The 25,752-nt window shown below is 43.1% G+C and overlaps 1 protein-coding gene across 1 annotated transcript in view; it reads left to right on the forward strand.

Moving 5' to 3' along the window:
* ACSBG1 (acyl-CoA synthetase bubblegum family member 1) overlaps positions 1 to 25,752 on the forward strand; it is a 70,518-nt gene that overhangs the window by 4,015 nt on the left and 40,751 nt on the right. Inside the window, 2 exon segments of the mRNA XM_043523573.1 lie at positions 10,771 to 10,863; positions 15,151 to 15,233. Of these exon segments, the coding sequence (XP_043379508.1) occupies positions 10,771 to 10,863; positions 15,151 to 15,233 (176 nt within the window).

Raw genomic sequence — 25,752 nt, forward strand, 5'->3', positions numbered from 1 at the left:
GGCTGACTGTGGCATGGGCATGGTAAAAGAGGCACTGGGACCAAGGGCTGCAGTGGAGATGGGTCCACAGGGATTGACAGTGACCAAATCCTGCTTGGATTGGAAAGGTTGGGAGGTATGTAATATAAGCACAAACCACACTGAAGACATTTTCTTAACATAGTGTTCATATTATTACTAATTATTATAATTTTAGTATTTTCTGTAAAGTCCATTACTGTAACCGCTAAAGGCTTAAAATAAAGTGGTGAGAACACCATGAATGTGAGTTCCGGAACACTTTATTAGAACAACAGCCTCACCTTTTCTGTAAAAATGAAATTGGATTTTATATTTCCTCTGTCATCCACTTTACATAAGTGTAAAACTCTAGATAATAACTTGTGTGCCCAGGTAGATTTGCTTTACGATCAAAGGTAATTTTGTTAATTTGGGCCATTTTCAGGCTAGTGCCTTCTTGTATCAAGGATAATATGTATTCAGAAAGTATTATACATTCTCATAAGGGCAAACGTATACATTAGCCTTTTGCGCTGATGAGTAATATTGATAACCTCTTCAATTGGATTGACTTCTTCTCAAATCTTAACGTAGCTAAAACAGGAATTTCTCTCTTAAATTATATTTTGTCCAAAAATAAAAATCAGAGGTTTGACACTTGTGTAAATATCCATATTATGGGTTACTCATAAAATCTGTGCTTTCTGCAAATTATAGATAAAGACTCTTGTTCCATCTTTGCATACTTTTACTCAGCAGATGTCTGGGATGTTGATGCATAAGCAAAGAAATTTTGTTCACACTGGTCAATAGATATATGCTAAAGGAGATGAATCAAGAGAAAAAGATGCTGATCTGTGACTTTTGGACTTTGGGAGGGCAGTTTAAGCCTCTCAAATTTTGCTTTCATTTTAGTAAAGGGGAGTTTTGCTTGATCTTTGGTTTTTTTTTTTCTGTTAAAAGGATGTTGGTGACACTGGAGTTTCAAGGACTGGAGATAGTCGTTTGAAATACTTGAGATACATATGCTTCTGTGGTGACATTTATAAAGAAACTGGCATAGTACTTTGATCCCATCAAATAGCGCCATATATATATATAAGAGAGAGAGGCTTGAGTTTGGGCAGTTAAAATTATATGCATAGCTGTGTGTGTGTGCTGGACACAGGATTCTAGGCTTATATGGTATCCAGAACTCTGATATTAAGGAAGATGAAAGTGCAGAATTTGTGGAGGGGAAAAATACCTTCTGTGACATGTTTTTAAGTCTGGAAACTGGGCTGCAGTTACTTGAAAATGGATGGGGAAGAGAGAAAGTATTATAATGAATTCTATCCACTCAGCCTCATTGTACTCTCTACAAATGGCTATACAGAAGTGGTTACTGGAAAGTTTCCACTGGAGAGCTGGATTTCTGCTGCATAGGTCAGAAAGGAGCAAGCCAGTCTATTACAAGATTATTCTAGAGTTGTGTCATACACTTTATCTTCTGAATAAAGCCTTTTTTGACTAAAAGGCTTGATGTATTATTTCTTTTCCATGCTCTCATAGTTTTTAATAATGTACTAAATTTGTCTGCTTACCAAACTAAAAGGAAAATCAACTTATTTTTAATTATATTTAGTCACTACAAGAGAGATTTTGGTCCTTTTCTTTTAAATCAAGATAGCTGTTTCCACTTCAGGATAGGCTATTGTTGGCAGCAGGACCGTAGATTTGGGGGGTATGTAGAGGTGTTGTCCCTCCCCCCCCCCCACAAACTATATACAATTTTTGTTTTAGTAGTTTACAATTTAGATTTGATTCCTAATGTGAGGTAGAGCCCTGCAGTGGGACTGGGATCCCATGGGTCTTGCAGGACCTGCTGCCATAATAGCAGGAGCAGGATAAAAATTCAAGAAACAATCCGGGAATGGGTGGGAGTGGGTATTGGGTGGGGGGATGGGGCTGGGAGTGGGATTAAAAATATAATCCTCCCATGCCACAAACACATGAACATCCCAGCCAGAAGCCGCCACTTTCCAGCCACCCAGCTCTGAATTTCTGCTGGCCTTCAGAGCAGGGTGGCTGGGGAGGGGTGGCTCCTGGGCCCCCCCCAAATATAGAAGTCAAACTATGCCTGTGATTAGCAGCCACCCTTTTATAAAATCTATTAGCTATCTGTGAACTTTAGTAGGCAGTAATTTTTTTATTTTATTTTGTTCTTTAAGCTTAATGTGGCTTTTACATTGCATCCGATGAAGTGAGCTGTAGCTCACGAAAGCTTATGCTCAAATTTGTTAGTCTCTAAGGTGCCACAAGTACTCCTTTTCTTTTTACATTACATTAATAGTTTGAGAAAGTTTGTTTCAGTATTTGTGGAAAAACAAGTTTGCACAGTCAGCGATAAATAGCTACTACTACTAGCTTGTAAATAAGCTGACAGGATTAGTAGGTGTGGCTATTTGGACTAGTGCAAGTGTGAGAGAAATCTGTTTAGCATAATTTTGTCTCCTCCATAGAAAGGTAGCCTGGATTTCTTGTGGCCAACGTGGCTTCCTCCATTACATTTGTGACATTGCACTCCATGTGTTTTATGGAAATATGCTTATGAGTGTGAATATGATGTAACTGGAATATGCTTTATGCAAAAGGTCTCTTGTGAGGTATCATAACAAAGGTTATAATCTACTGAATATATTCCTCCTATTTGTATATAGGTGGTATTCTTGGATCTGAAGCTAAAAATATGAAGTATAACTCTGAGGTTCTATTGTAATTATGCAAAGACTGGCCCATTAATGGTGGTTTAAATCTTGATGGCTCCCATTGACTAGGACAATTGGTTGTAAACGGCTCTGTTTACTTACAAACCTTCCAGTGTACATGGGGGGCCAGCCCGGGAAGAATGGAGGCTGGGGTCTCACAGGACATGTGATCACGTCACCTGATACTGGAATCCATCCTAAATCTGGTACTTTTCCATTTAGGAGGGGTGGGGACCCAGAGAGACAAAAGATTCCTGCCTTGTGACAAAACCATAAAAAGGGGTGAAGCAGGACAGAGGTGGCTGTGAGTCTTGAGAACACCCCTGCTTTCCACCTAAGATGTCTGCTGGAACTAACAAGGACTGTACCAGGGGAAAGGATTGGGCCCAGACTAGGAAGGAGTCTAGTCTGTGAAAGAAGCTTATTGGAACATCTCTGAGGGTGAGATATTATCTGTAATCAGTTTCTTCATGTATTAGGCTTAGACTTGCATGCTTTTGCTTTATTTTGCTTGGTGACTTACTTTGTTCTGTCATTACTTGAAACCACTTAAATCCTACTTTTTATATTTAATAAAATCATGTTTTTGTTTGTTAATGAACCCAGAGTAAGTGATTAATATCTGGGGGAGCAAACAGCTGTGCATCTCTATCAGTGTTATAGAGGGTGGACAATTTATGACTTTACCCTGTATAAGCTTTATACAGAGTAAAACGGATTTATTTGGGGTTTGGATCCCATTGGGAACTGGGTGTCTGGGTGCTGGAGCTAGGTGACCTTCTGATCTGTTTTCACTTAAAGCCTGCAGCTTTGCGGGCATGGACCACACCTGGGTCTGTGTTTCAGCAGGCTAGCATGTCTGGCTCAACATGACAGGGTTTTGGAGTCCCAAGCTGGCAGGGGAAATGTGCTCAGAGGTAATCTCAGCACTTCAGATGACAGTTCCAAGGGGGTCTCTGTGACCAAACCCACCACAACATTATTTATGTCCATTGAGGATGCATTCTAAACTTTTCACGTCCTGAGGATGCATTCTCTGGTACTATAACTCATTTTAGTGATGGCGGGTTTTTTTTTTTTTCACATATTTCTATATACCCTGTGATGAGACACAGGGGTTATACAACTCGGGAGCTTCAGGGCCATATTCTCATCTAGCATTGATGTAAAGCTAGGGTGACTCCGCTGTCTTGAGTGTTTAGAATTCTTACTGCAAACTTGTGGTCTTTAAACCAGTCCTTGCAGGAGGGACCAACATTACAACAGGAATTACCAAGAAGAATTCAAGATGATTCAGGCACATTTCTTCCTGGAATTGCACCTTGCACTACTTGCACCTGCATAAGGAGGGCACAATTGAGCCCTTAATATAATATAAATTAAAGATATCCGCATGTTTGCATATCTTTTTAATGTACCTAAGGGCTCAATCCTGTCTCAGTGGCAGTTGAGAATGTTTAGTACCTGGTAGTAAAGTTGGGTGAAACTTTTTTGGTGAATAGCAGTTTCACCAAAAAATGCATTGTCACAGGGTAGCACTGGCCTTTTGACTCATCAACTGCTTCCCAGTTGGGTTTCAAGGGATGGCATCTGAGCCATAAAAATGGGGAAAGAGATAGTGGAGGGTTCAGTCTGGAGAAGTGCACATGAGAGCTTCAATGGGGTGAGATTGGCAAGTGAGAGCCAGGAGACTATAGAAAGAAGCTGCAGGAGGCTCCTGGGGGAAAGCTGAAGGTAGAAGAGCAGCAGAGGGGTTTGCTGGCTGATCCCTCTTAACCAGGGGCTGGCCAACCAGGGCTGGAGATGGCTGAAGGCCAGAGAGCAGCAGAGGAAGTTGCCTGCTGACTTCTAAGCTGGAGAGCCAAAGCTGAGTGCCAGAGAGGGCTGACGGCAGAGAGACCAGTGAAGGGATTTATCCACTGATGTCTCCATGCTGGAGAGCTGAAGACCAGGGAGGGTGAGGGATGCTCCCCTGGTGAGAATGAACTCCAGCAGAGAGGCTGTGGTCATTCCTGCTGGGAACAGCAGGGTTGTGATGCACCTGGAAGGCCTGAGGTGGCTGTCCTGCTCATAGGTACTGGAACTAGGGGTGCTGGGTATGCTGCTGCACCCCCTGGCTTGAAGTGGTTCCATTATATACAGGGTTTACAGTTTGGTTTAATGGCTCTCAGCACCCCAGCTATAAAAAAATGGTTTCAGCACTCCTGGTCCTGATTGAAAGATAGGAGAGGACCAAAGAAGAGCCCACCTGTGGTGGAAGATGCTGGAGCATGCTAGGTGCTTTGTCCAGGGCTGGCCTTATGAGTGGATGACTGTCCTGGGCACAATGGTCAGGTAGTGCCGTGGTCCAGAAGCAAGATTGGGGTGGACCTCGGTTGCAAGGCTGTGGAAGGGAGCTTAGGGCAATGGGGCAGTGGAAGCAGTGGGGCCTGGGGACAATAGAGGGTTGGGGAGCCCAAGGAGGCAGTGGAGGTTAGGGGGGGATGGGTGGGGAGCCCACAGAGCTTAATTTGTTCCAGGGCTGAGCCCTGGCACCTCTAGGCTTGGCAGTTAGCCCCAGCACCTCTGGGCTTGCCATGTCAGTTACACATCACTCAGTGGCCAGAGGAACTTCCTGAGCCCCAGCACCTCTTGCTTGAACCCTGGCACCTCTTGCATTACAAATTAAGCACTGGGATCCAGGGAGTTATCTTGGGCCGGGGGGATGGGTGGGGAGCAGGGATGATGTGTGGGGCCAGGGGCAATGGCTGGGGGACTGAAGGAGGCAGCAAGGGTTGAAGGCAATGAGGGGGATGGGTGGAGAGGATGGGCGGGGAGCCTAGGGAGACAATGGGGGCAGGGTGGGTGGGGAATCCAGGGAGGTAGTAGGGGCTAGGGATGATGGGGGTGGGGTAGGTGGGGAACCTGGGAAGGCAGAGGGGGCTGGTGCACCAAAATGCAAGTTCGCCCAGGATGCCATTTTTCTCTGAGGTCAGCCCTGGCTTTGTCAATAGTGTAAAGATTGTGGGATTTTAAGGACTGCATAAACTGGGTGTGAGAAATGGACTATGTCTGGGACTTTTAGTAATAAGCTGGTCCCAAAGAGGGGAAGTATTGAGACAAGAGAGCTGTTGTGGAGTTACTGGGGACTCTGAAGAAAAGGCAACTAAGGAAGTCCTTTGTTCTGCCACAACAGGGCACTTCAGGCAGGCCTGCCTTATTACATGCATTTTAGGGGGCATTGAATCTTATCCGCATTTTGGGTCAAATTTGGCAAATATTTTTGGCTGAAAAAAACTGGGAAGAAAAATTTCAGAAATGTCAAAAGGTTCCCCCCCCCCCCCCAACATTTTTCTAAATGGACTGCTTTGACAATGTCGATTAAAATCAATCAGAACGTTTTGTTTGACCCAAATATTTTTTGGTTTTGTTTCTCCAAAGTTTTTCTTTAAATCCAGTTTTGGTTTGAAACTAACCAAAAATTTTTTTTAATTTTTCTGTTCGACCACCGAACCAAAAAATCAATTATTTGCTCAGCACTATCTAGTGGGAGGCACTACAGACCTAGCAGGTTTGGCCCCAGATTTTCTACCTGAATCTATTGGACTGTGAATAGTGGAATGTACTTAGAAAATAAATGTTGGGGAATGTATATACTAGGAGCTTAACTGATGTTCAATGATATTTTCTTAACAATTGATCTTTTGCTGTGTTAGGACACACCGGCCAGGGAAATTGGGTTCATGAGAGCATCTTTTTCATGTATTCTAGTATTGGTCTCTTAAATCATTTTGGTTTTTGAACAGTTTGAGAGACTTAGTATTTCAAATTGTCCTCAAGAGAAGTAAGCAGTTGGATAGGAAAGCCATGTTTGATCAAAAAGTTCTGTAGTGGATAAAAATGGCATATTGTCTAATTTAGTTTAATTCATTACTAGGCAAATTATACACACATGTTCACTCATGTCAGGAGCCCCGCTGAAGGCAACAGGAATTCACATATGAAGAAACTATTTGCATAAGTAAAAGATTGCAGGATTCAGTCGTAAATTACTAACGACAAACAAGTAGACATTGCACAGTAATTCAGGTATGATAAGGGAGTGGAGTGATTAATGCAGAGGAGGTACACCTACTGTTAACAATAAATAGCAATCAGTAGTCAATAGCTTACTGCCTTTAGGAAAGCAGATTGTAGAGTGAGACCTTAAATGAGCTAGCAGCAAGAGCTGCTGAGTAAATGAAAGAGCTGCTGCACACTGTGGAACCTGATGTGGGGAAAACACAAGCAAATCTTTCCGAGTGGAGAAGCAGCTGTCCCCCAGGAGGAGCAAACGGAATCACTTCTAGAAGAAACATGTGAGTGATAGAAGAAATTTGTTAACTGGGAGACAGACGCCCCACACTAGAGGTTCGCACATTCCATCTTAACCCATCTTCAGGGTAATATAATTTAATACAAAACAAACGAACAAAAAAAAAATCCCTACACTAGTACACGGATAAGTTTCAGAGTAACAGCCGTGTTAGTCTGTATTCGCAAAAAGAAAAGGAGTACTTGTGGCACCTCAGAGACTAACCAATTTATTTGAACATAAGCTTTCGTGAGCTACAGCTCACTTCATCGGATGCATACTGTGGAAAGTACAGAAGATCTTTTTATACATACAAACCATGAAAAAATGGGTGTTTACCACTACAAAAGGCTTTCTCTCCCCCCCACCCCACTCTCCTGCTGGTAATAGCTTATCTAAAGTGATCACTCTCCTTACAATGTGTATGATAATCAAGGTCGGCCATTTCCAGCACAAATCCAGGGTTTAACAAGAACGTCGGGGGGGGGCGGGGGGGGGGGGGAGAGGTAGGAAAAAACAAGGGGAAATAGGTTACCTTGCATAATGACTTAGCCACTCCCAGTCTCTATTCAAGCTTAAGTTAATAGTATCCAATTTGCAAATGAATTCCAATTCAACAGTCCTTTTTACAAGGATAAGGTTACTCTAGTTAGAACTCAGAAGTTAGGAAATGCAAATGTTATAGTTGACTATGCAACCTCAACTCTGCTTGTTTCATATACAGTGGGGACTATTAAAATTAGACATTATAATATCTTTCTCCAATAACATATATTTGCAATATCTCAACTTTATACAACTAAGTAAGACAGCTTAGTAAGACAGGATCAATGCTTTCTGCACTGTGGGCTGTATGCAGACGTTGGGAGGTGTGAGTGGAGAAGCTATCCTGGGGAGGGAAGTCTCTATATCACCTAAATGCTGACATTGTGAGGCACTCCATGCTGGGTCCAAATCAGCTGGTGTAGAGACTAGCATTGTATATGAGCCAAGATAAGGACCACTGGATCAGTGTATGGCTCAGAATACTAATGGTTGGGAGGTGGATTAAATCCCCAAACTCCTGCAGAATTCTCATACAAAAATCTGTTTACTTGGCCTTTGTGTGAAGGGTGGTGAATTTGACCAACAGTGACCAGTATTGTGTTGGGGTGTAGATATAAGGAGTTACAATTAATATAATGAAACTTTTTAGATAACTACAACACTGTCAGTTTTACATTAACATACAAGTTAATATACCATTTAATACAATTAGGTATTTATCACCTGTAAACACACACTCTTTTTTGCAAGTTTATGGAAAGTTGCGTGTCATGGTTGTTTAATTTGTAACATTAGATGTATAGGGCCAAATCTTCAGCTGGTGTAAATTGGTATAGCTCTTGCAAAGTTATATAAATATCAGGATCTGGGAAGAGAACAGGAATGGTGGTGGGCTAAGATGCTAAAGTGTAATATTCAGCATGCAAACCAAGGTGCTTAGCAACCCACTCCTTTTTGAGGTCTCACAATAACTTGACAGGCATGCAGCAGCAATGCTCTTTTTAATTCAGGATTGGGTTCCTCTACGCTGCCTCACCAGTTCACTACTTTTTACCTCATGCTTATTATGCACAGCTCTTGACCTGCATTACGCAAGAATAAGTCAAAAACAGAAAGCAGGTTGAACATAGAAATGTACAATTATTTTTAATGTTTGCTCAAATTAAAACTCAAAAGAATTCTGAAGGACATTCTGCTGTGCATTTTTTTTTTTTAAGAAGATGGAATCTCTATAAAACCTCATATCTAAACAAATGTGTCAAAATCTGTGGATTAGTGTCTGAGATTTATGTGCATAGATACATTTTGGTTTTGATCCCTATGCACTATAGAACTTTTCTATAGTGGAACTTTAAAAGAGAACATATGACCTGACTGTTTTAGAGATCTGTTTTGTTTTGATTAGGGGAAAAGGGAATTACTTAGAAATCACAAACACAGGATAGGAAAGAAATCCAGAATCTAGGGCCTGAACCAAAGCTCTTTGAAATCAGTGGGAGTCTTCACTTCATTAGTGACTTCAATGAGCTTGTAATCCGACCCTCAGTACTGGTATCGGAGTAGTAGAAACAAATCCTGACCTTCCGATGCATATAATTCAGCAGACCAACATTATCACACAGGAGGACTGATTTGGAACTTAATCAGACTCATTAAAGTTCTGTTCTATTCTGAAGTGACTCTGTAAAAACAGTATTGTAAGGTTTTACATATTCCAATTGATTCCACCAAATGTGCTCAATTTATGAGTTGGTTTTTTTTTTTTTAAATCACCTTTTTGAAAATTGCTATCCCTCCAAACTCATGCTGCATACTTTCCTTCTTGCGTATCATCATCATCAGTACCAAAGGTTCTAAAGGACTGTTTGAGCTATCAGTTACACTTGTGTAATCCCATTATCTTCACATTATACACTCAGTAACACCTTTCAGAGTAACAGCCGTGTTAGTCCGTATTCGCAAAAAGAAAAGGAGTACTTAGTCTCTAAGGTGACACAAGTACTCCTTTTCTTTTTTCAGTAACACCTGTGCAAACCCAAAGCCACTTTCTGGGTTGGCACAGGTGTAACTAACTAATTAGAACTTTGTTAATTATTCTGTGGGCTAGGCACAAGAAAGAAGGGAATCCAGCTCATTCTCTCTATATGCTTGTCTTTACTGAAGAGTTAACTCGAGTTATCTTTTTGAGCTAGCTCAGGTGAGAGCAGCCACTCTGCAATAACACTTGAGCAACAGAGTGGTTGTGTTAACACCGACAAGTGCTACCTGGTCTTTAGCCTAAACCCTATCATGGACCAGCCAGCTCAAGTGAAAAGCACTAGCAGACTCAGATTAAGGGGTTTTTGTGTGTGGACAGAACTTGAGTAAGGAGCAACGCTTGAGTTAACTGTATAATGAAGACGAGCCTTTAATAACGTTCGGCATGGTTAAAAGGAGTAACAATGTCTCTAGTCTAAAGTCAGCAACTATGACACTGAAAACACACCAGATGTTTTTGAATAGGAGAGTGCCATTTTTTACAATTGCATGTTTCAGAACAGAAAAACACTCAAATTAGGACTATCCAAAAAGAGAGAGCAACTGGGTTAAGTTCATTGAGCTACTTAGCTTAGCACCCTTGTCTCTTAGATGCATGTAACTCCCCGCAAAGATAAGGGAGGTTTGCATGCTGAGGTAATGGAGGAGCAGGTCCAAGGATCTGGATAATAGTTGTTGATTGACACTTCTAGTATAATAAGAATCATCTAGAGAAAATACTGTAAATCTGGACAGTGTTTTGTATTAAACAGGCAGGAACAAAAAGTGACCAGCCCCAAAAAAGGGCTTCCCACACTGAAGCTCCCTGAGAATGATGGTTGTTATGAATCTTAAATAGAATTGAAACAGCAGTTGAAATGAGGCATTGAATAGGTACAACATACTATTTTGCCACAAAGTTAAGCAGAAAGTCATTGTTTAGCACCTACATCCAGAAGCTCTTGGAACAAGATAGTAGTTTAATTACTTAGGGGTCCATAGATGAGGACAATGATTTGGGTATCCAAATTCTAGAGCTGAAATCTGCAGTGCTACCGAGTATTTGTGGTTCCAGCCCCGCAAAAGCTATTGACATTCTAATATCTATTGCTTTGACATTAATCTTAGGTTCCGGAAAAGACTTCTCCTTGCTGGAATTGCGAATGGTCGAAATATCATTTTGAATACATTGCAGCCAAAAGGAATAAATATACTAAGAAGGTAATTTACAAAGAGGATCATTTTTCACATTTGGTTTGGAGGTCTGGAGTAAACTAAAAGATGTACAGACCTGGGAGCTACATTACAACTGCCTCTCTATTTCTAATGAACGCCTGATTCTTGATTCTTAATCTAATTTCCTTTTACCCTGGTATTTCTGATATCCTGCTACTCAGATCTGTGTTTTCTGAATGGTTTTTCCTATTGATTTATGCAATAACGAGGAACATTTGTAACATTGTTACCTTTTGACTAAGACTTAGTTTTCATTTGTTTAAATTTTGTTTTCTGATGTAAAATAAATATGGTTTAAAAGATCTTAGTATTCAAAATATATTTAAATATTTTTTATTGAGCAACATTTTTAAACATCAAAATATTTTGTTAAAATGTGCTAACAAGAACTATCTCAGCAATATATTTTAGACTTTTTGAAATTATGGTAATATACATATTTTTAAAATAGTTTATTACTTATTCTTAGTTTTTTAATACATATGTTTAAATTGCTACAGTCATCTTCCTGGTCTATCACTCTGTTTATGTAACTAGAGTTGGCTGGAAAAATTCTGACAAAATATTTTTTGTTGGAATTTGCCGGTTCATTGAAATCAAAACGTTTTGTGAAGACAGTTCAATTTTGACAGAGTTCCCACAGAATCCAGATATGGTTTCCTGCCACCCTGCCTGGTTTCCTGTCACCCTGTCTGCCCAGGACCTCATCAGCCTGGGCTTGTAGGGTCTTAAACTTTGAAGCAACCCACCATGCAGACTGCCCCAGAGCAGGGGTTCCATTTCTTTTTGGGAAGAATTTTGAAACTTTTTTGGTTTTTCTTCTTTACCAGAATAAAACCAAATTTCTAAATATTCAAATCCTCCACAAAATGGAAGTACCTTTCTTCACCCAACTGTATATGTAACCTCCCCCCTTTCTTTAAGTCCCTCCATGGACTTCCCCTCTTCCACTGCATCGAATACAACCTGTTATCTCTACTTTCAAAGCCTTCCACAATCTAGTCCCACCATATATATCTGACCTTATCAGGCATCTCCCATCTTGTGCGGTTGATGATACCCAGGCTTCTCAGATAAGACCTTTTCGTTCTTTCTCACATGTGTCCCTTTAAGAGTAGAAGAAAACCTCCCATTCGATAAAAAATTAATAAAGCCACTTCTTTATCCTCAAAGTTCCTCCTTAAAACTCACCTCCGCTGTGTACATATAGAAAACTGCAAACTGATAATGGCCAACGAGGAAGTGAACTGTGATCACTACTACTGACGGGCAAAGAATTGGACACATACTATTATATTTCTTAACCTGTCTCTCACATCACACCTTGGTCCACTTCTTTGTCTCAGCTCATCTTTTAAATGATAAATTCTTCAAGATCGGAACTTTCACTTATATGTTTGTACAGTGGGGCCCATTCTGGTTGACGTATTTAAATGCTACTTCATTGTGAACGATAAATAGTAATAACGATTTCTGAGATTATCATACATTTCATTGTACTATAAAGTAAGACTATAAACATAAATGATATTAGTCACTGAGATAGACAGTAGGACTGAACAATGACTTTGTGCTACATGACCAGGGTACCTGAAATTCACTCATGCATTGTTGGGGTTTTTTTGGGTTCATTTGACTTTTAAAACAAAATTATTATGTTGTGTGGGGCGGAGAGTGCTTCCAGTGTTCCTGCAGTGGTGGAGGGAGGTGCTAAGCCTGTACAGTTCATACTGCTTTCAGGGCGTGTGTGTGTGTGTGCGCATGTACAGAGGAATGGGTTTTTGCTACTCCTTTAAAAAAACTAGCCTGTGTTTCCCTCCATGCTCTCCTCGTGGCTCTGTCCAGAGGGTAAGGATGGAGTAGGGTTAAGAGATTCTTAGTAACTCAGTTTAGAATTTGAAATATTAATAAAATTGGAAATACACAAAGCTATTTAAAAAATTCTCTGTAATATATTACATTGTGCAGTCAGTCACTTCTAAAACAGGGGTTCTCATAACAAATTTTTTGGTGGCCTCAAAATGCAGCCACCAACTCATGCTGGTGGCAGCTCTGACAATTTTTCCTAAAATTCTTAATTAACTTTAGGAAAAACAAATAAATAGACATACATATACGTGTCCAAATCATTATAATTTATTTATGTAGGGTATTTTTGAAGGCTTAATAATAAAAATAATATGCAGTTATCTTTAGTCTTCACTGAACCTAAACAGAATAGAAACACAAATAAGGTGCATTGCACATTCTTGTCTTCTGTTGTTGTTTTTTGCTTTTTTGGTTGCTTTTTTTAAACTTGCTAGCTGGTAAGTCTGCTGCTGTGAAAATTGATATTTGTATGTTTGTTATTCCTTTTCACAGCCTCCCATCTAACTACTAAGTCTGCTGTGAAGAGAGATATTAACAAACATACAAATATCAGTTTTCACGAGCAGACTTACTCAGCCTCATCAAGGTGGGGACAAATTAAGCCCTGGATGGGGAGGTGGGTAGGGAGGCAGCAGGGTCATGGGGGGATGAATGAGGGGTCAGAGGAGGCAGCGGGGGCTAGGAGTGATGGGGTGGGGTGGGGTGGTGAGCCAAGGGCTGGTACCTGTGGTTGGGGTCCGGAGCCTGAAGCTCCTCGACCGGATCCTGGGGTCCCATGGCTGGGGATGGGGCCTGTGCCTGAAAGAGGCAACAGGGTCCAGAGATGATGCTGGGAGGGGTGAGCCCAGGGCCAGCACTGTGGCTCCTGCCACCACGTGGCCAGGGCTCCGCACCCGGAGCCTACCACCACAGAGCTGAAGCCTGAGTTCACTGTCCCCAGGAAGGTGGGGAATTCACACCGGCTGCCTGCTCCTCTGGTGTTTGTGGCTCCAGAGGGGGGCAGGGGCCAACCCCTGCTTGTGGCCCTGGAGGAGGAGCCACTGCTTTGCCCCCGCAAATCACCACCCAGAAATCTGTGACTGCAGAAAAATCACTGGTGGCTGAATTTGAGAAACACTGTTCTAAAGGCTCCACTCATTGACCATTAAGAGTTCTGCTCATGGAGACTCTGCAGGCTGCTGAGGTTTAGCTACTACATAAGCTCTTTCTCAGTGATGGGAATCCTGCACTGCTGCCTGGAATATCTGGCAGTAGGAGAAAAGTAATACTGGCATTATTCTAATGTTTCTAAAACCATTTTAGTAATGTTCATGAATCATTGGACACCAAAGCTTTTTGCTCCCAATTGTCGGTGGTTTTTTTTTTTAAAGTATAAATATGAGCATTGTTGCTCACATCAATTTTTAAAAAGTACTGCACTATACCAACTATGCCAGCCAGCAGATCTGGCTAGGCACACAGGAGAGCAGATGCTGCAACTTCTCCAAGTGTGATGCAATGGGCTTGATTCTCCAGTGCCTTGCAGCTTGTGCCATCATTTACACCTGTGCAACATGGGCATAAAAAGCTCCCAAATTCAAAGCCTCCACTCATTTACAATGCTATCACTGGTGTAATGAGGGGAGAATTCTGATTCTATAGCATTGTGCATCCACCTGGCACAAACATCAAGGACTACACAAGCGTGATGCAATGGAGGACCAGTCTCACTGTGCCCGAGTCAGCCTCCTGGAGCAGGGACTTAAAGGCTCAAACGACCCTTAATACTTGAAGTAGCCAGCTGGTTTTTGTTCCAGTGGCCATTGTGTTTTACGTGTGTGCAAAGGCGAGTATAGAGTATACATTGTTTGCAACCCTGCAACAAACTTCTGTGGAGGGGTGAATTTCATCCTTGTGATAAAGATTCTGTTGCTTTGACAAAGTTTTTTTTAATTGTTTGTAACAGGTGCTAGATTAATAGTACTTGGAACTAAGAGTCTCTGCCCCTTGTTTTTAATCCCTTTAACAGATATACTACAGATATCAGCAGTGAAATCTTCCACATACTGTATCACCAACATGCTCACAATTTATACTCATACAATTCATGTCTGTTCCGCTGTGACTGCCAACAACAGGTCAATTAGTGCCCAGCGTAATGATGTATTTGATATTAACTTTATTCAGTAGATTTGGACTGAGATTTCATACTCTCATTTCACATGGTTTAGATTATCAGCCATCAGATAAGAAATGCTTTCAGTCACTAGTGTGGTCATATTAGAAACAGTGACCAAGAGGTGAAAAGGCTCCCCATTCCCAGGAGCCATGTAATCTCTCCCTTTTGTAGTATGTAGTATCTACTAGCTGATTTTTAAAGGTACGCTATAGATAACTTTTTTATAACTGTGTCTTTTGTCTTAGAACGCTGACAGATAAACAGAACATCTCAAAAGAATCACTAACTTCTTCTGAGAAGATCCAAGATAAAGGCAAAGAACCCCCAGGTAAGCAAATAAAGGACATTTGTTTGAAAACTTGGGGCATTACCGCTTGTTTCAGTTGTTCCAGTGATAGTAGTGACTGGAGAAGTCATGATATTCTGCATGATTTATTAAATACGGAAGAAATCTGAATTGAGAGAGAAATTTGCATTAATAGCATATTATGGGTAGTGGTAGCTGCTCCATATTTAAGAGATCCTTTTGTAGTAATCTCCTACTAGTGTGTTCGTTTGGCCTTTGTATATTCTTGCAGGTTGTACTGAATAAAGTTCATGGCTGGGTGTCACATGCATGACTGATGGGATGGTGAGGAGTGATGAAGAATGAAAATAAAACTGTAACTGTGGTAAATCAGGGTGACTCAAAACTGCTGGGAGGTTTGTGTAAACCCATGTGACCTGACCAATTTCACCAGGCTCCAGAGTGGCCTTCGTCTGGCTTTGGGAGAATTACTACATAAAAGTGAAAAAATTAATCTAATTGTAGGCAGAATCTCACAAGGGTCCCCTGTTAGCTTTGCCGCTGCAGCCTGTTCACAAGTTTTGAAATAATAGGAACCCTTACAGAATTGTATGTATTAGGCAATAACAGTAGACTGTAAGATGAAGAAATGGAAGTGCTCCACAGGAATCTTGTATGCAGATTTTTAGCTACAGAAAAGCCATTCTAGGCTCACAGAAAAGGGTTTTTATTTAACAAAGGCATGGACAGCTGGCAGATTCATTCTGTAAAGCCAGTTACAAATTAGAATAGTCAAATGTGGTCGCTAACTGTCCAATGTACAGAGTTCAGAAATATTTGATAGGACTTTTTGGGACACACATTACATGTATTGATAGTTACTAAGGCTCTGATTCGGCTAAGTACTTGACGTGCACCTGACTTTAAGCACGAGCTGTCCAAATACTTTACTGAATCAGGGCCTTATGTAAGTTTTTGTTTTGTTTTGCCATTTGTGTCAATGAACCTGTAGCAGGGTCCAGAGTCCATGTTAACTTTCTGCTTGACAGATAACAAACTTCGTGTTTTGAGATCATACACAAGTACAAGTGCTGAGTCACAAGGGAAGGTTGGGGACTGAATGCTCAAGAATGTTCTCAGAAGTTATATAGGAAATAACTATAATGACAGTCACATGGTCAGAGAAGAAAGCCTTTAAGAAGGGAGAGCACCACACCCAGTTGTCACTGTCTGGGACTAGATTGTATACCTAGAGAGTAGGAGGGAATCCTGTTTGTTTTTTAGTAGAGAGTTTTTCTTTTGTTGTAATCAGTGGACACTGAAGTTCAAAAATATAACCTTGAGGGATAAAACTGCTGATTAAAAGATGGACTCATTTTCTATTACTGAGCCAGCAGATCCACTCTATCCTGTCTACAGTATGGGGCCAGGCCCAGATTTTGATATCCACTGAACCGATGTAAATCCAAGTAACTCCACTGAAGTCAGTGAGAGTTGCTTACTGGTTTAAAACTTACGTAAGTAGAATGAGAATGGGGTCCAATTCTAACATAATTGGCCTGATTCTCCTCTCATGAATGCCAGTTTTACATTGGTGCAACATAACTGACTTTAGTGGAGTTACTACTGATTTACCTCAGTTGTAAGAAGCCATCCAAATTGACTAATATAATATTATAAGATTTGTTTTTAACTTATTTGCATCCCTTCCCATTCCCCTGGGCCAGATACTGCTCCTATTCAAGTCCATACTAAAATGTGTGTTGACTTTAACAGCCCGATCCTGTTCTTACTGCTCTCTTGGGCCTCGGTTTCCCGCACCATAAAATGGGGATAATTCTTACTCCACAGGTGTGTCATAAGTCCAACTTAATTAAAGCTTGTAACATGCTCTGAGATCCTTGGATGAAAGATGCTATAAATATGGGTTTGGCAGAATTAGATTTTTATTCTTGTATACAGTAGAACTTTGGGAATGGAGGTTGTTCATAACTGAAATGTTCATAACTCTGAACAAAATGTTATGGTTGTTCTTTCAAAAGCTTACAACTGGACATTGACTAAATACAGCTCTGAAACTTTTCTATCCAGGAGAAGAATGCTGCTTTCCCCTTATTGTTTTAGTAGTTTATGTTTAAGACAGTACTGTACTGTATTTGCTTTTTTTTGGTCTCTGCTGGCTGATTGTGTACTACCGCTTCCAAATAAGGTGTGTGGTTGACCAGTCAGTTCGTAACTCTGATGTTCTAGTGTAATTTTCAATAGAAATGTCAATGTTTATTTTTAAGCATTTTTTTCTATTTTCACAGTTGCAGGAACTAAGGGGGGGATGGTGCGATTCAAAAAGTTAAAGCTTTATAACCGTTACAATACAAATTGTCAACATCACATGTCAAAACAGACAAAGTAAATAGCCTTAAATCAGACTCAGATATGTTCTCAAGCAGCATTTCTTTCTTTGCCTATCTGTAAATTTCAGTGATCATTGATGAAAATATTTTGTCATTGGTTTGTGTGTGTACAGTGAAATGATTAACATTTATGGATAAAAATCTAATCCTTCCACACCTATATAAATGTACAAAGTACTATGATATACGCACTGCTTTTCATCTTAAAGGCTTTTCATTAATTGACAAGCGTGTGCATGGGGATCTAGTATTTGTGCGTCAGCTATTTATTTGCATACGTGTGGTCTTTCCCCACACCTTTTAAAATCCTTCTACTGTTTCCGGAGCCTATGGAAAGAGTAAACACACAGGAAAATATTTTACTTTATTGCTGCTCAATGACATCTGCTATTTATTCAGATTCATATGGAACTCAAGGGCCTAATAATCGTGATTTATCATCTCCATTATTCTACATAAGAGGAAGTTTGAGGGAGAAGTCAAAGTCCCAGACTTTCAAACTCCTTTCCTTAAACTTATGCACGTAACTCCATTTGTAGGCAATAAAATCAATAAGTGGACTGATTTTCAGAGGCGAGATGTGTCAGGAGGAAAGAACATTGGTCAAGCTGGAGTTCTTGCATTCTTAGAGATTCACATGACTGTACTCTTAGCAAAAATGAGGACTTCAGAACGGTGAGGAATCCTGGCTGATGAGGAGCACCTCCTGAAAGTGCTGAGCACGGTCATGTCCCATTAGAGTCAAATATCCTTAGCACTTTGCAGAATCATCAGGCTTATCATGAATGTTAATGTTTTACAAGGTACATCTGGATTGGTTTTAGGCATAGGCTAACTAAGCAACTGCTCAGGGTGATGCATTTAATGGGATATCCCAGAATAGAGCTTGGAACTGTTGTGATCGCTCCTCCATCGGTCAGTCCCACACTCAGTTTCTCAGTCTATCAATTGTTTCTGCTGAACCATGTGCAATAGTCACCTTTGGGTCTTATATCCATCCCAGAATCTGTCTCACTTGAATGTCAGAATTCTGCACCCCAGAATCATTTACATCCCAGGGTTAAAGTGATTTGTAAATATTTTTGTGAATAAACATGGAGGATTCACTCCCCTATTTTTCTTGGGGGGCTTATAGTTATTCACCAGCATGCGGACACTCAGCCATTGGATGGCTGAAAATTTGTACCAGAAATTGCATTATTTTCTATTTGTTACTCTGTCTAAAAAATTTTCAGCCATTCAATCAGGCAGTGGAAACAATACTATGTGTCATAGGAGTTCAGTCAGACACCATGAAAAGTGAATAGCAAATAGTCAGTAAACAGTTTACAGAAAGCCCATAGGCTGTCATAAGTTCATATAAACTATTTAGCAAAATTTGTGAATGATACCTATGTTTGTATAAACCAGGATCAGTTCTTGAATGACTTGTAGACAAAGTCAGCTAAGCTGGTCAGAAAATAAATAATTTAGACGGCTACTCAAATTTGTTTTATTGAAACTGTTTTTCCCTGGAGAACTGGGTTTTCAGCTAAACAATTTTTTTCATAAAAAGCATCTGCTTTCCATGGGAAATTGTTTGTTGTTGTTGAAAAACCAACTGCTTGAAAACTGAAATATTTGTATTTGGATCTGCCACTGTGGTGCCTTGAGAGCTGCTGTTCATTTGCCTTATGTCTCCCATTCTCCTCTAGGCTCAGGCTTCCATGAAGCACTGCCTCCCCACCAGAGGGAGAGACCACAGTACATCCCAGGAAATTTAATCCAAGCAGGGAGCTCAGCACACAGAGAAGAATTGGGGGGGGGGGGGGTCCATGAGGCACCCAAACTGCAGTTCCTAAAAGGCATATCTGAATCAAAATATTTTGGTTCTCAATACTTTGGGGAAAAAAATCCTTCCTCAGGGGGGAAAAAAAATTCTAACCAGCTCTAATATGCAGTGAATGATTCAGCCAGCTGTCCCCAGAATCCAGACAAGTAATCTTAATCAGTGTCATGCTTCAATAGGGAAAAAGTGACACAGAAAAGTGCCAAAGGGGGCAGGAGCAATCAGAGCTACAGGAAGAGGACACACAAACCTTGCCATCTACTACACCAAGGAATTTTAGGATGCACTTAGTTGTGCTAACCCCTTTGAGATGAAATGGTCATTTACTTTGCTGATGGGCTCAGTGTATCTACATATACAATTTGCTACGTCATAGTGCAAAAAAAAAAAAACCAATATGAAAGGGTCGTTTTTTAGTTCCACATTGGTTTCAGTTAGTGCTCTGAGTTCATCACCCATCTATACCTCTAAGCCCTGGTCTACACTAGGACTTTAGGTCGAATTTAGCAGCGTTAAATCGATGTAAACCTGCACCCGTCCACACGATGAAGCCCTTTATTTCGACTTAAAGGGCTCTTAAAATCGATTTCCTTACTCCACCCCTGACAAGTGGATTAGTGCTTAAATCGGCCTTGCCGGGTCAAATTTGGGGTACTGTGGACACAATTCGACGGTATTGGCCTCCGGGAGCTATCCCAGAGTGCTCCATTGTGACCGCTCTGGACAGCACTCTCAACTCAGATGCACTGGCCAGGTAGACAGGAAAAGAACCACAAACTTTTGAATCTCATTTCCTGTTTGGCCAGCGTGGCAAGCTGCAGGTGACCATGCGGAGCTCATCAGCAGAGGTGACCATGATGGAATCCCAGAATCGCAAAAGAGCTCCAGCATGGACTGAACGGGAGGTACGGGATCTGATCGCTGTATGGGGAGAGGAATCCGTGCTATCAGAATTCCGTTCCAGTTTTCGAAATGCCAAAACCTTTGTCAAAATCTCCCAGGGCATGAAGGACAGAGGACATAACAGGGACCCGAAGCAGTGCCGCGTGAAACTGAAGGAGCTGAGGCAAGCCTACCAGAAAACCAGAGAGGCGAACGGCCGCTCCGGGTCAGAGCCCCAAACATGCCGCTTCTATGATGAGCTGCATGCCATTTTAGGGGGTTCAGCCAACACTACCCCAGCCGTGTTGTTTGACTCCTTCAATGGAGATGGAGGCAACACGGAAGCAGGTTTTGGGGACGAAGAAGAAGAAGAAGATAGCTCACAGCAAGCAAGCGGAGAAACCGGTTTTCCCGACAGCCAGGAACTGTTTCTCACCCTGGACCTGGAGCCAGTACCCCCCCGAACCCACCCAAGGCTGCCTCCTGGACCCGGCAGGCGGAGAAGGGACCTCCGGTGAGTGTACCTTTTAAAATACTATACATGCTTTAAAAGCAAGCATGTGAAAGGATTAATTTGCACTGGCATTCGTGGCTCTCCTGGATGTACTCCCAAAGCCTTTGCAAAAGGTTTCTGGGGAGGGCAGCCTTATTGCGTCCTCCATGGTAGGACACTTTACCACTCCAGGCCAGTAACACGTACTCGGGAATCATTGTACAACAAAGCATTGCAGTGTATGTTTGCTGGCATTCAAACAACATCCGTTCTTTATCTCTCTGTGTTATCCTCAGGAGAGTGAAATATCATTCATGGTCACCTGGTTGAAATAGGGTGCTTTTCTTCAGGGGACACTCAGAGGTGCCCGTTCCTGCTGGGCTGTTTGCCTGTGGCTGAACAGAAATGTTCCCCGCTGTTAGCCATGGGGAGGGGGGAGGGTAGAGGGGGTAGCCACGCGGTGGGGGGGAGGCAAAATGCGACCTTGTAACGAAAGCACATGTGCTATGTATGTAATGTTAACAGCAAGGTTTACCCTGAAAGACTGTAGCCACTGTTTTATAAAATGTCTTTTTAAATACCTCTGTCCCTTTTTTTTTTTCTCCACCAGCTGCATGTGTTTCAATGATCACAGGATCTTCTCCTTCCCAGAGGCTAGTGAAGATTAGAAAGAAAAAAAAACACACTCGTGATGAAATGTTCTCTGAGCTCATGCTGTCCTCCCACACTGACAGAGCACAGACAAATGCGTGGAGGCAAATAATGTCAGACTGCAGGAAAGCACAAAATGACCAGGAGGAGAGGTGGCGGGCTGAAGAGAGTAAGTGGCGGGTTGAAGACAGGGCTGAAGCTCAAATGTGGCAGCAGCGTGATGAGAGGAGGCAGGATTCAATGCTGAGGCTGCTGGAGGATCAAACCAGTATGCTCCAGTATATGGTTGAGCTGAAGCAAGGGCAGCTGGAGCACAGACTGCCACTACATCCCCTGTGTAACCAACCGCCCTCCTCCCCAAGTTCCATAGCCTCCACACCCAGACGCCCAAGAACGCGGTGGGAGGGCCTCCGGCCAACCAGCCACTCCACCACAGAGGATTGCCCAAAAAACAGAAGGCTGGCATTCAATAAATTTTAAAGTTGTAAACTTTTAAAGTGCTGTGTGGCATTTTCCTTCCCTCCTCCACCACCCCTCCTGGGCTACCTTGGTAGTCATCCCCCTATTTGTGTGATGAATGAATAAAGAATGCATGAATGTGAAGCAACAATGACGGTGCCAAGATAGGGATATGGGTTCCGTCTATGGCCCCACCACAGTTAGGGAATCCCATTGCAGCAAAGCCATCCACTATGACCTGCACATTTCCCAGGGTCACTACCCTTGATAGCAGCAGATCTTTGATTGCGTGGGCTACTTGCATCACAGCAGCCCCCACAGTAGATTTGCCCACTCCAAATTGATTCCCTACTGACCGGTAGCTGTCTGGCATTGCAAGCTTCCACAGGGCTATCGCCTCTCGCTTCTCAACTGTGAGGGCTGCTCTCATCTTGGTATTCATGTGCTTCAGGGCAGGGGAAAGCAAGTCAAAGTTCCATGAAAGTGCCCTTACGCATGCGAAAGTTTCGCAGCCACTGGGAATCGTCCCAGACCCGCAACACTATGCGGTCCCACCAGTCTGTGCTTGTTTCCCGAGCCCAGAATCGGCGTTCCACAGCATGAACCTGCCCCATTAGCACCATGATGCATGCATTGGCAGGGCCCATGCTTTCAGAGAAATCTGTGTCCATGTCCTGATCACTCACGCGACCGCGCTGACATCGCCTACTCCCCCAGTATCGCTCTGCCAGGTTCTGGTGCTGCATATACTGCTGGATAATGCGTGTGGTGTTTAATGTGCTCCTAATTGCCAAAGTGAGCTGAGCGGCCTCCGTGCTTGCCTTGGTATGGCGTCCGCACAGAAAAAAGGCGCGGAACGATTGTCTGCCATTGCTCTGACGGAGGGAGGGGCTACTGACGACATGGCTTACAGGGTTGGCTTACAGGGAATTAAAATCAACAAAGGGGGTGGCTTTGCATCAAGGAGTACTTCAGGCAGGACTTCACGGAGGATTCCAATAAGAAATGGTGCACCTAAGTAATTGTTCTTATTGGAACAAGCAGGTTGGTCTGGCCTCTGATTGATACATGGCTAGATTTACCTCGCTGCACCTTCTCTGTGAGTGACTGCAGCGTGACCTAGAGGAATGAGTCCCCTAGACGGGGGTGGGGTGGGTGGGGGGGGAGCAAATGAGTACAAAACAAATCTAGTCTATTTCTTGTTTTGATCCACTCCATCTATCTTTTATATCTTTGGCTGGCAGCAGACGGTGCAGAAGGACTGCAAGCCATCCACATCTCATGGCTGCTCGGCAAAAGACGGTGCAGTAGGACTGCTAGCCATCCTCATCTCTTGCCTGCCTGGCAGAAGATGGTACAGTAGGACTGCTAGCAATCCGTATCGCCTGCCTGCTCACCATAAGATGGTTCAATGGGACTGACTGCAGGACTAAAGAGAATGACCTGGTCAAGTCACTCCAAATTTAGTCCCTGTGCCCATGTCTGCCCAAGCGCTCCTGGCCGATGTGGCCAGGAGCACCTCGGACATGACTATGACGGCTACCAGTCGTACTGTACCATCTGCTGCCACAAGGCAATGGGTTGATGCTGCTGTGTAGCAATGCAGTACCACGTCTGCCAGCACCCAGGAGACGTACGGTGACGGTTACCTGAGCAGGCTCCATGCTTGCCGTGGTATGGCGTCTGCACAGGTAACTCAGGAAAAAAGGCGCGAAACGATTATCTGCCCTTGCTTTCACGGAGGGAGGGAGGGAACAGGGGCCTAACGATATGTACCCAGAACCACCCGCGACAATGTTTTAGCCCCATCAGGCATTGGGATCTCAACCCAGAATTTCAAGGGGCAGCGGAGACTGCAGGAACTGTGGGATAGCTACCCACAGTGCAACACTCCGGAAGTCGACTCTAGCTTCAGTACTGTGGAAGCACTCCGCCGAGTTAATGCACTTAGAGCATTTTCTGTGAGGACACACACACTCGAATATATAAAACCGATTTCTAAAAAACCGACTTCTATAAATTTGACTTAATTTCGTAGTGTAGACATACCCTAATACAATTTGATCTTCAAACTATGCATAAAGAAAAGGAGTACTTGTGGCATCTTAGACTAACCAATTTATTTGAGCATAAGCTTTCGTGAGCTACAGCCCACTTCATCGGATGCGTACTCACTGTAGCTCACGAAAGCTTATGCTCAAATAAATTGGTTAGTCTCTAAGGTGCCACAAGTACTCCTTTTCTTTTTGCGAATACAGACTAACACGGCTGTTACTCTGAAACTATGCATAGTAGTTCAACTATGCATGGTACTTATTTTGCTTTTCTGAAAATGAATAATCATCTTATTCAGCCTTTAGCCCGTAGTTCCTTCCCAGGCTCTTTCAATGTCAGCACGTGCCTCTGCTATGTGGGAGCAGAAAAGTTATTTTCATTTGCTGCTGCTCTTACAAAGCCCTCTAGGAAATGGAATAATCAGCTCCTTTAGAATCCTTTGGTTTATTTTCCAGGATGCAGAGCTATTTTCAGTTTTTCTTTTTCTACAAGCAGTCACATTAGACACTGAAAGGGTATTCAAGTTCATATAGCTGTATACACATATAAGGGACCGGGATGTAGGCAGTCATGTCTAGTGGTCAGAGCTGGCCTGAGGCCTACCCACCAGGGACAGGAGTCACTAGGCCAGATTTGGAGGAATTGCAAGGCCAGGTTCCATAAACAAGAGTCAGGGTCAGAGTCAGGTCAGGGTCAGAGACTGGCATAGGCGACACGTGCAGAGGGGGGCATATGGGGTCACACGCCACCCCAGATTTCTGCCAGGATGGGAGTTGGGCTGAGTACTGCTGAAGGGACATGTGTGAGAAAGGCACCAGCAGTAAGCGCTCCTGCTGAGCTGAGCAGAGAAGTGAGGCTGGACTGACAGCACAGCTCTGTGCCAGAGGGGGCACGGGGAAGCCTGCAGCTGCAGTTACCTGCTTGGCGTGAACGGAAGGAAACTCAGGGTGTCACTTTGGGCAATGGGAGAGGGTTGGCAGCAGGGCCCAGGAGAGCTAGGGCTGGGGTGGGGAGCCCAGGGAGGTAGTAGGGGCCAGGGTCAATAGGTGGGGGGTCTGGGAGAGTCAGCAGGGGCTGGGGCAATAGGGAGGTGGGTGGGGAGCCCAGGGAGGCAATGGGGGGCCAGGGATGATTGGGGGGATGGATAAGGGACCAGGGGAGGCAGCAAGGGCCAGGGACAATGCAGGGGATGGATGCGGGACTGGGGGAGGCAGTGGGGGCTAGGGCACCAAAATATAAGTTCACCCAGGGTGCCATTTTCCCTAAGGCCAACCATGGCAGGGCTGGTCTTAAGGGTAGGCAACCAAAGAGGCGGTGGTCAGGGGTAGCATGGTCAAGAGGGTGTTGCTGAAGGGTACCTTGGCAGTCACCAGGAAGCGGACCATGGCTCTGGTGACAAGGGGAGGGAGGTTCTGCCATTGTGCCCAACCACCCACCCAGCCGTTACCAGTCACCTATGGCTGGAGATCAGAGGTAGTACCAGGTTAGAATCAAAAGGCAGGAATCTTGGTTGAAGTCAGGCTGGAGTCAGAGATCAGGAGACAAGGCAAAGTCTGGCATTGCAGCAGGCCAAGATCTGTGTGGTTACCCAAACAACTTCCTGGGGCAACTCCTGGGGTTAAGTGGAGGCACTTGTCCAATCAGAAGGCAGCAGGATACAGACACTCTGGGTCTCATAGGTGGTATTTCCTGCAGCACCTATTCTCCACAGTGCTCCCTGACCATGGCCTCTTGGTGGTACTGTGGAAATATTAGTTACCCCAGGCTCTGCAGACCTGGTTT

The sequence above is a fragment of the Chelonia mydas genome, chromosome 10 (assembly GCF_015237465.2).
Source record: "Chelonia mydas isolate rCheMyd1 chromosome 10, rCheMyd1.pri.v2, whole genome shotgun sequence".
NCBI classification, from domain to species: Eukaryota; Metazoa; Chordata; order Testudines; family Cheloniidae; genus Chelonia; species Chelonia mydas.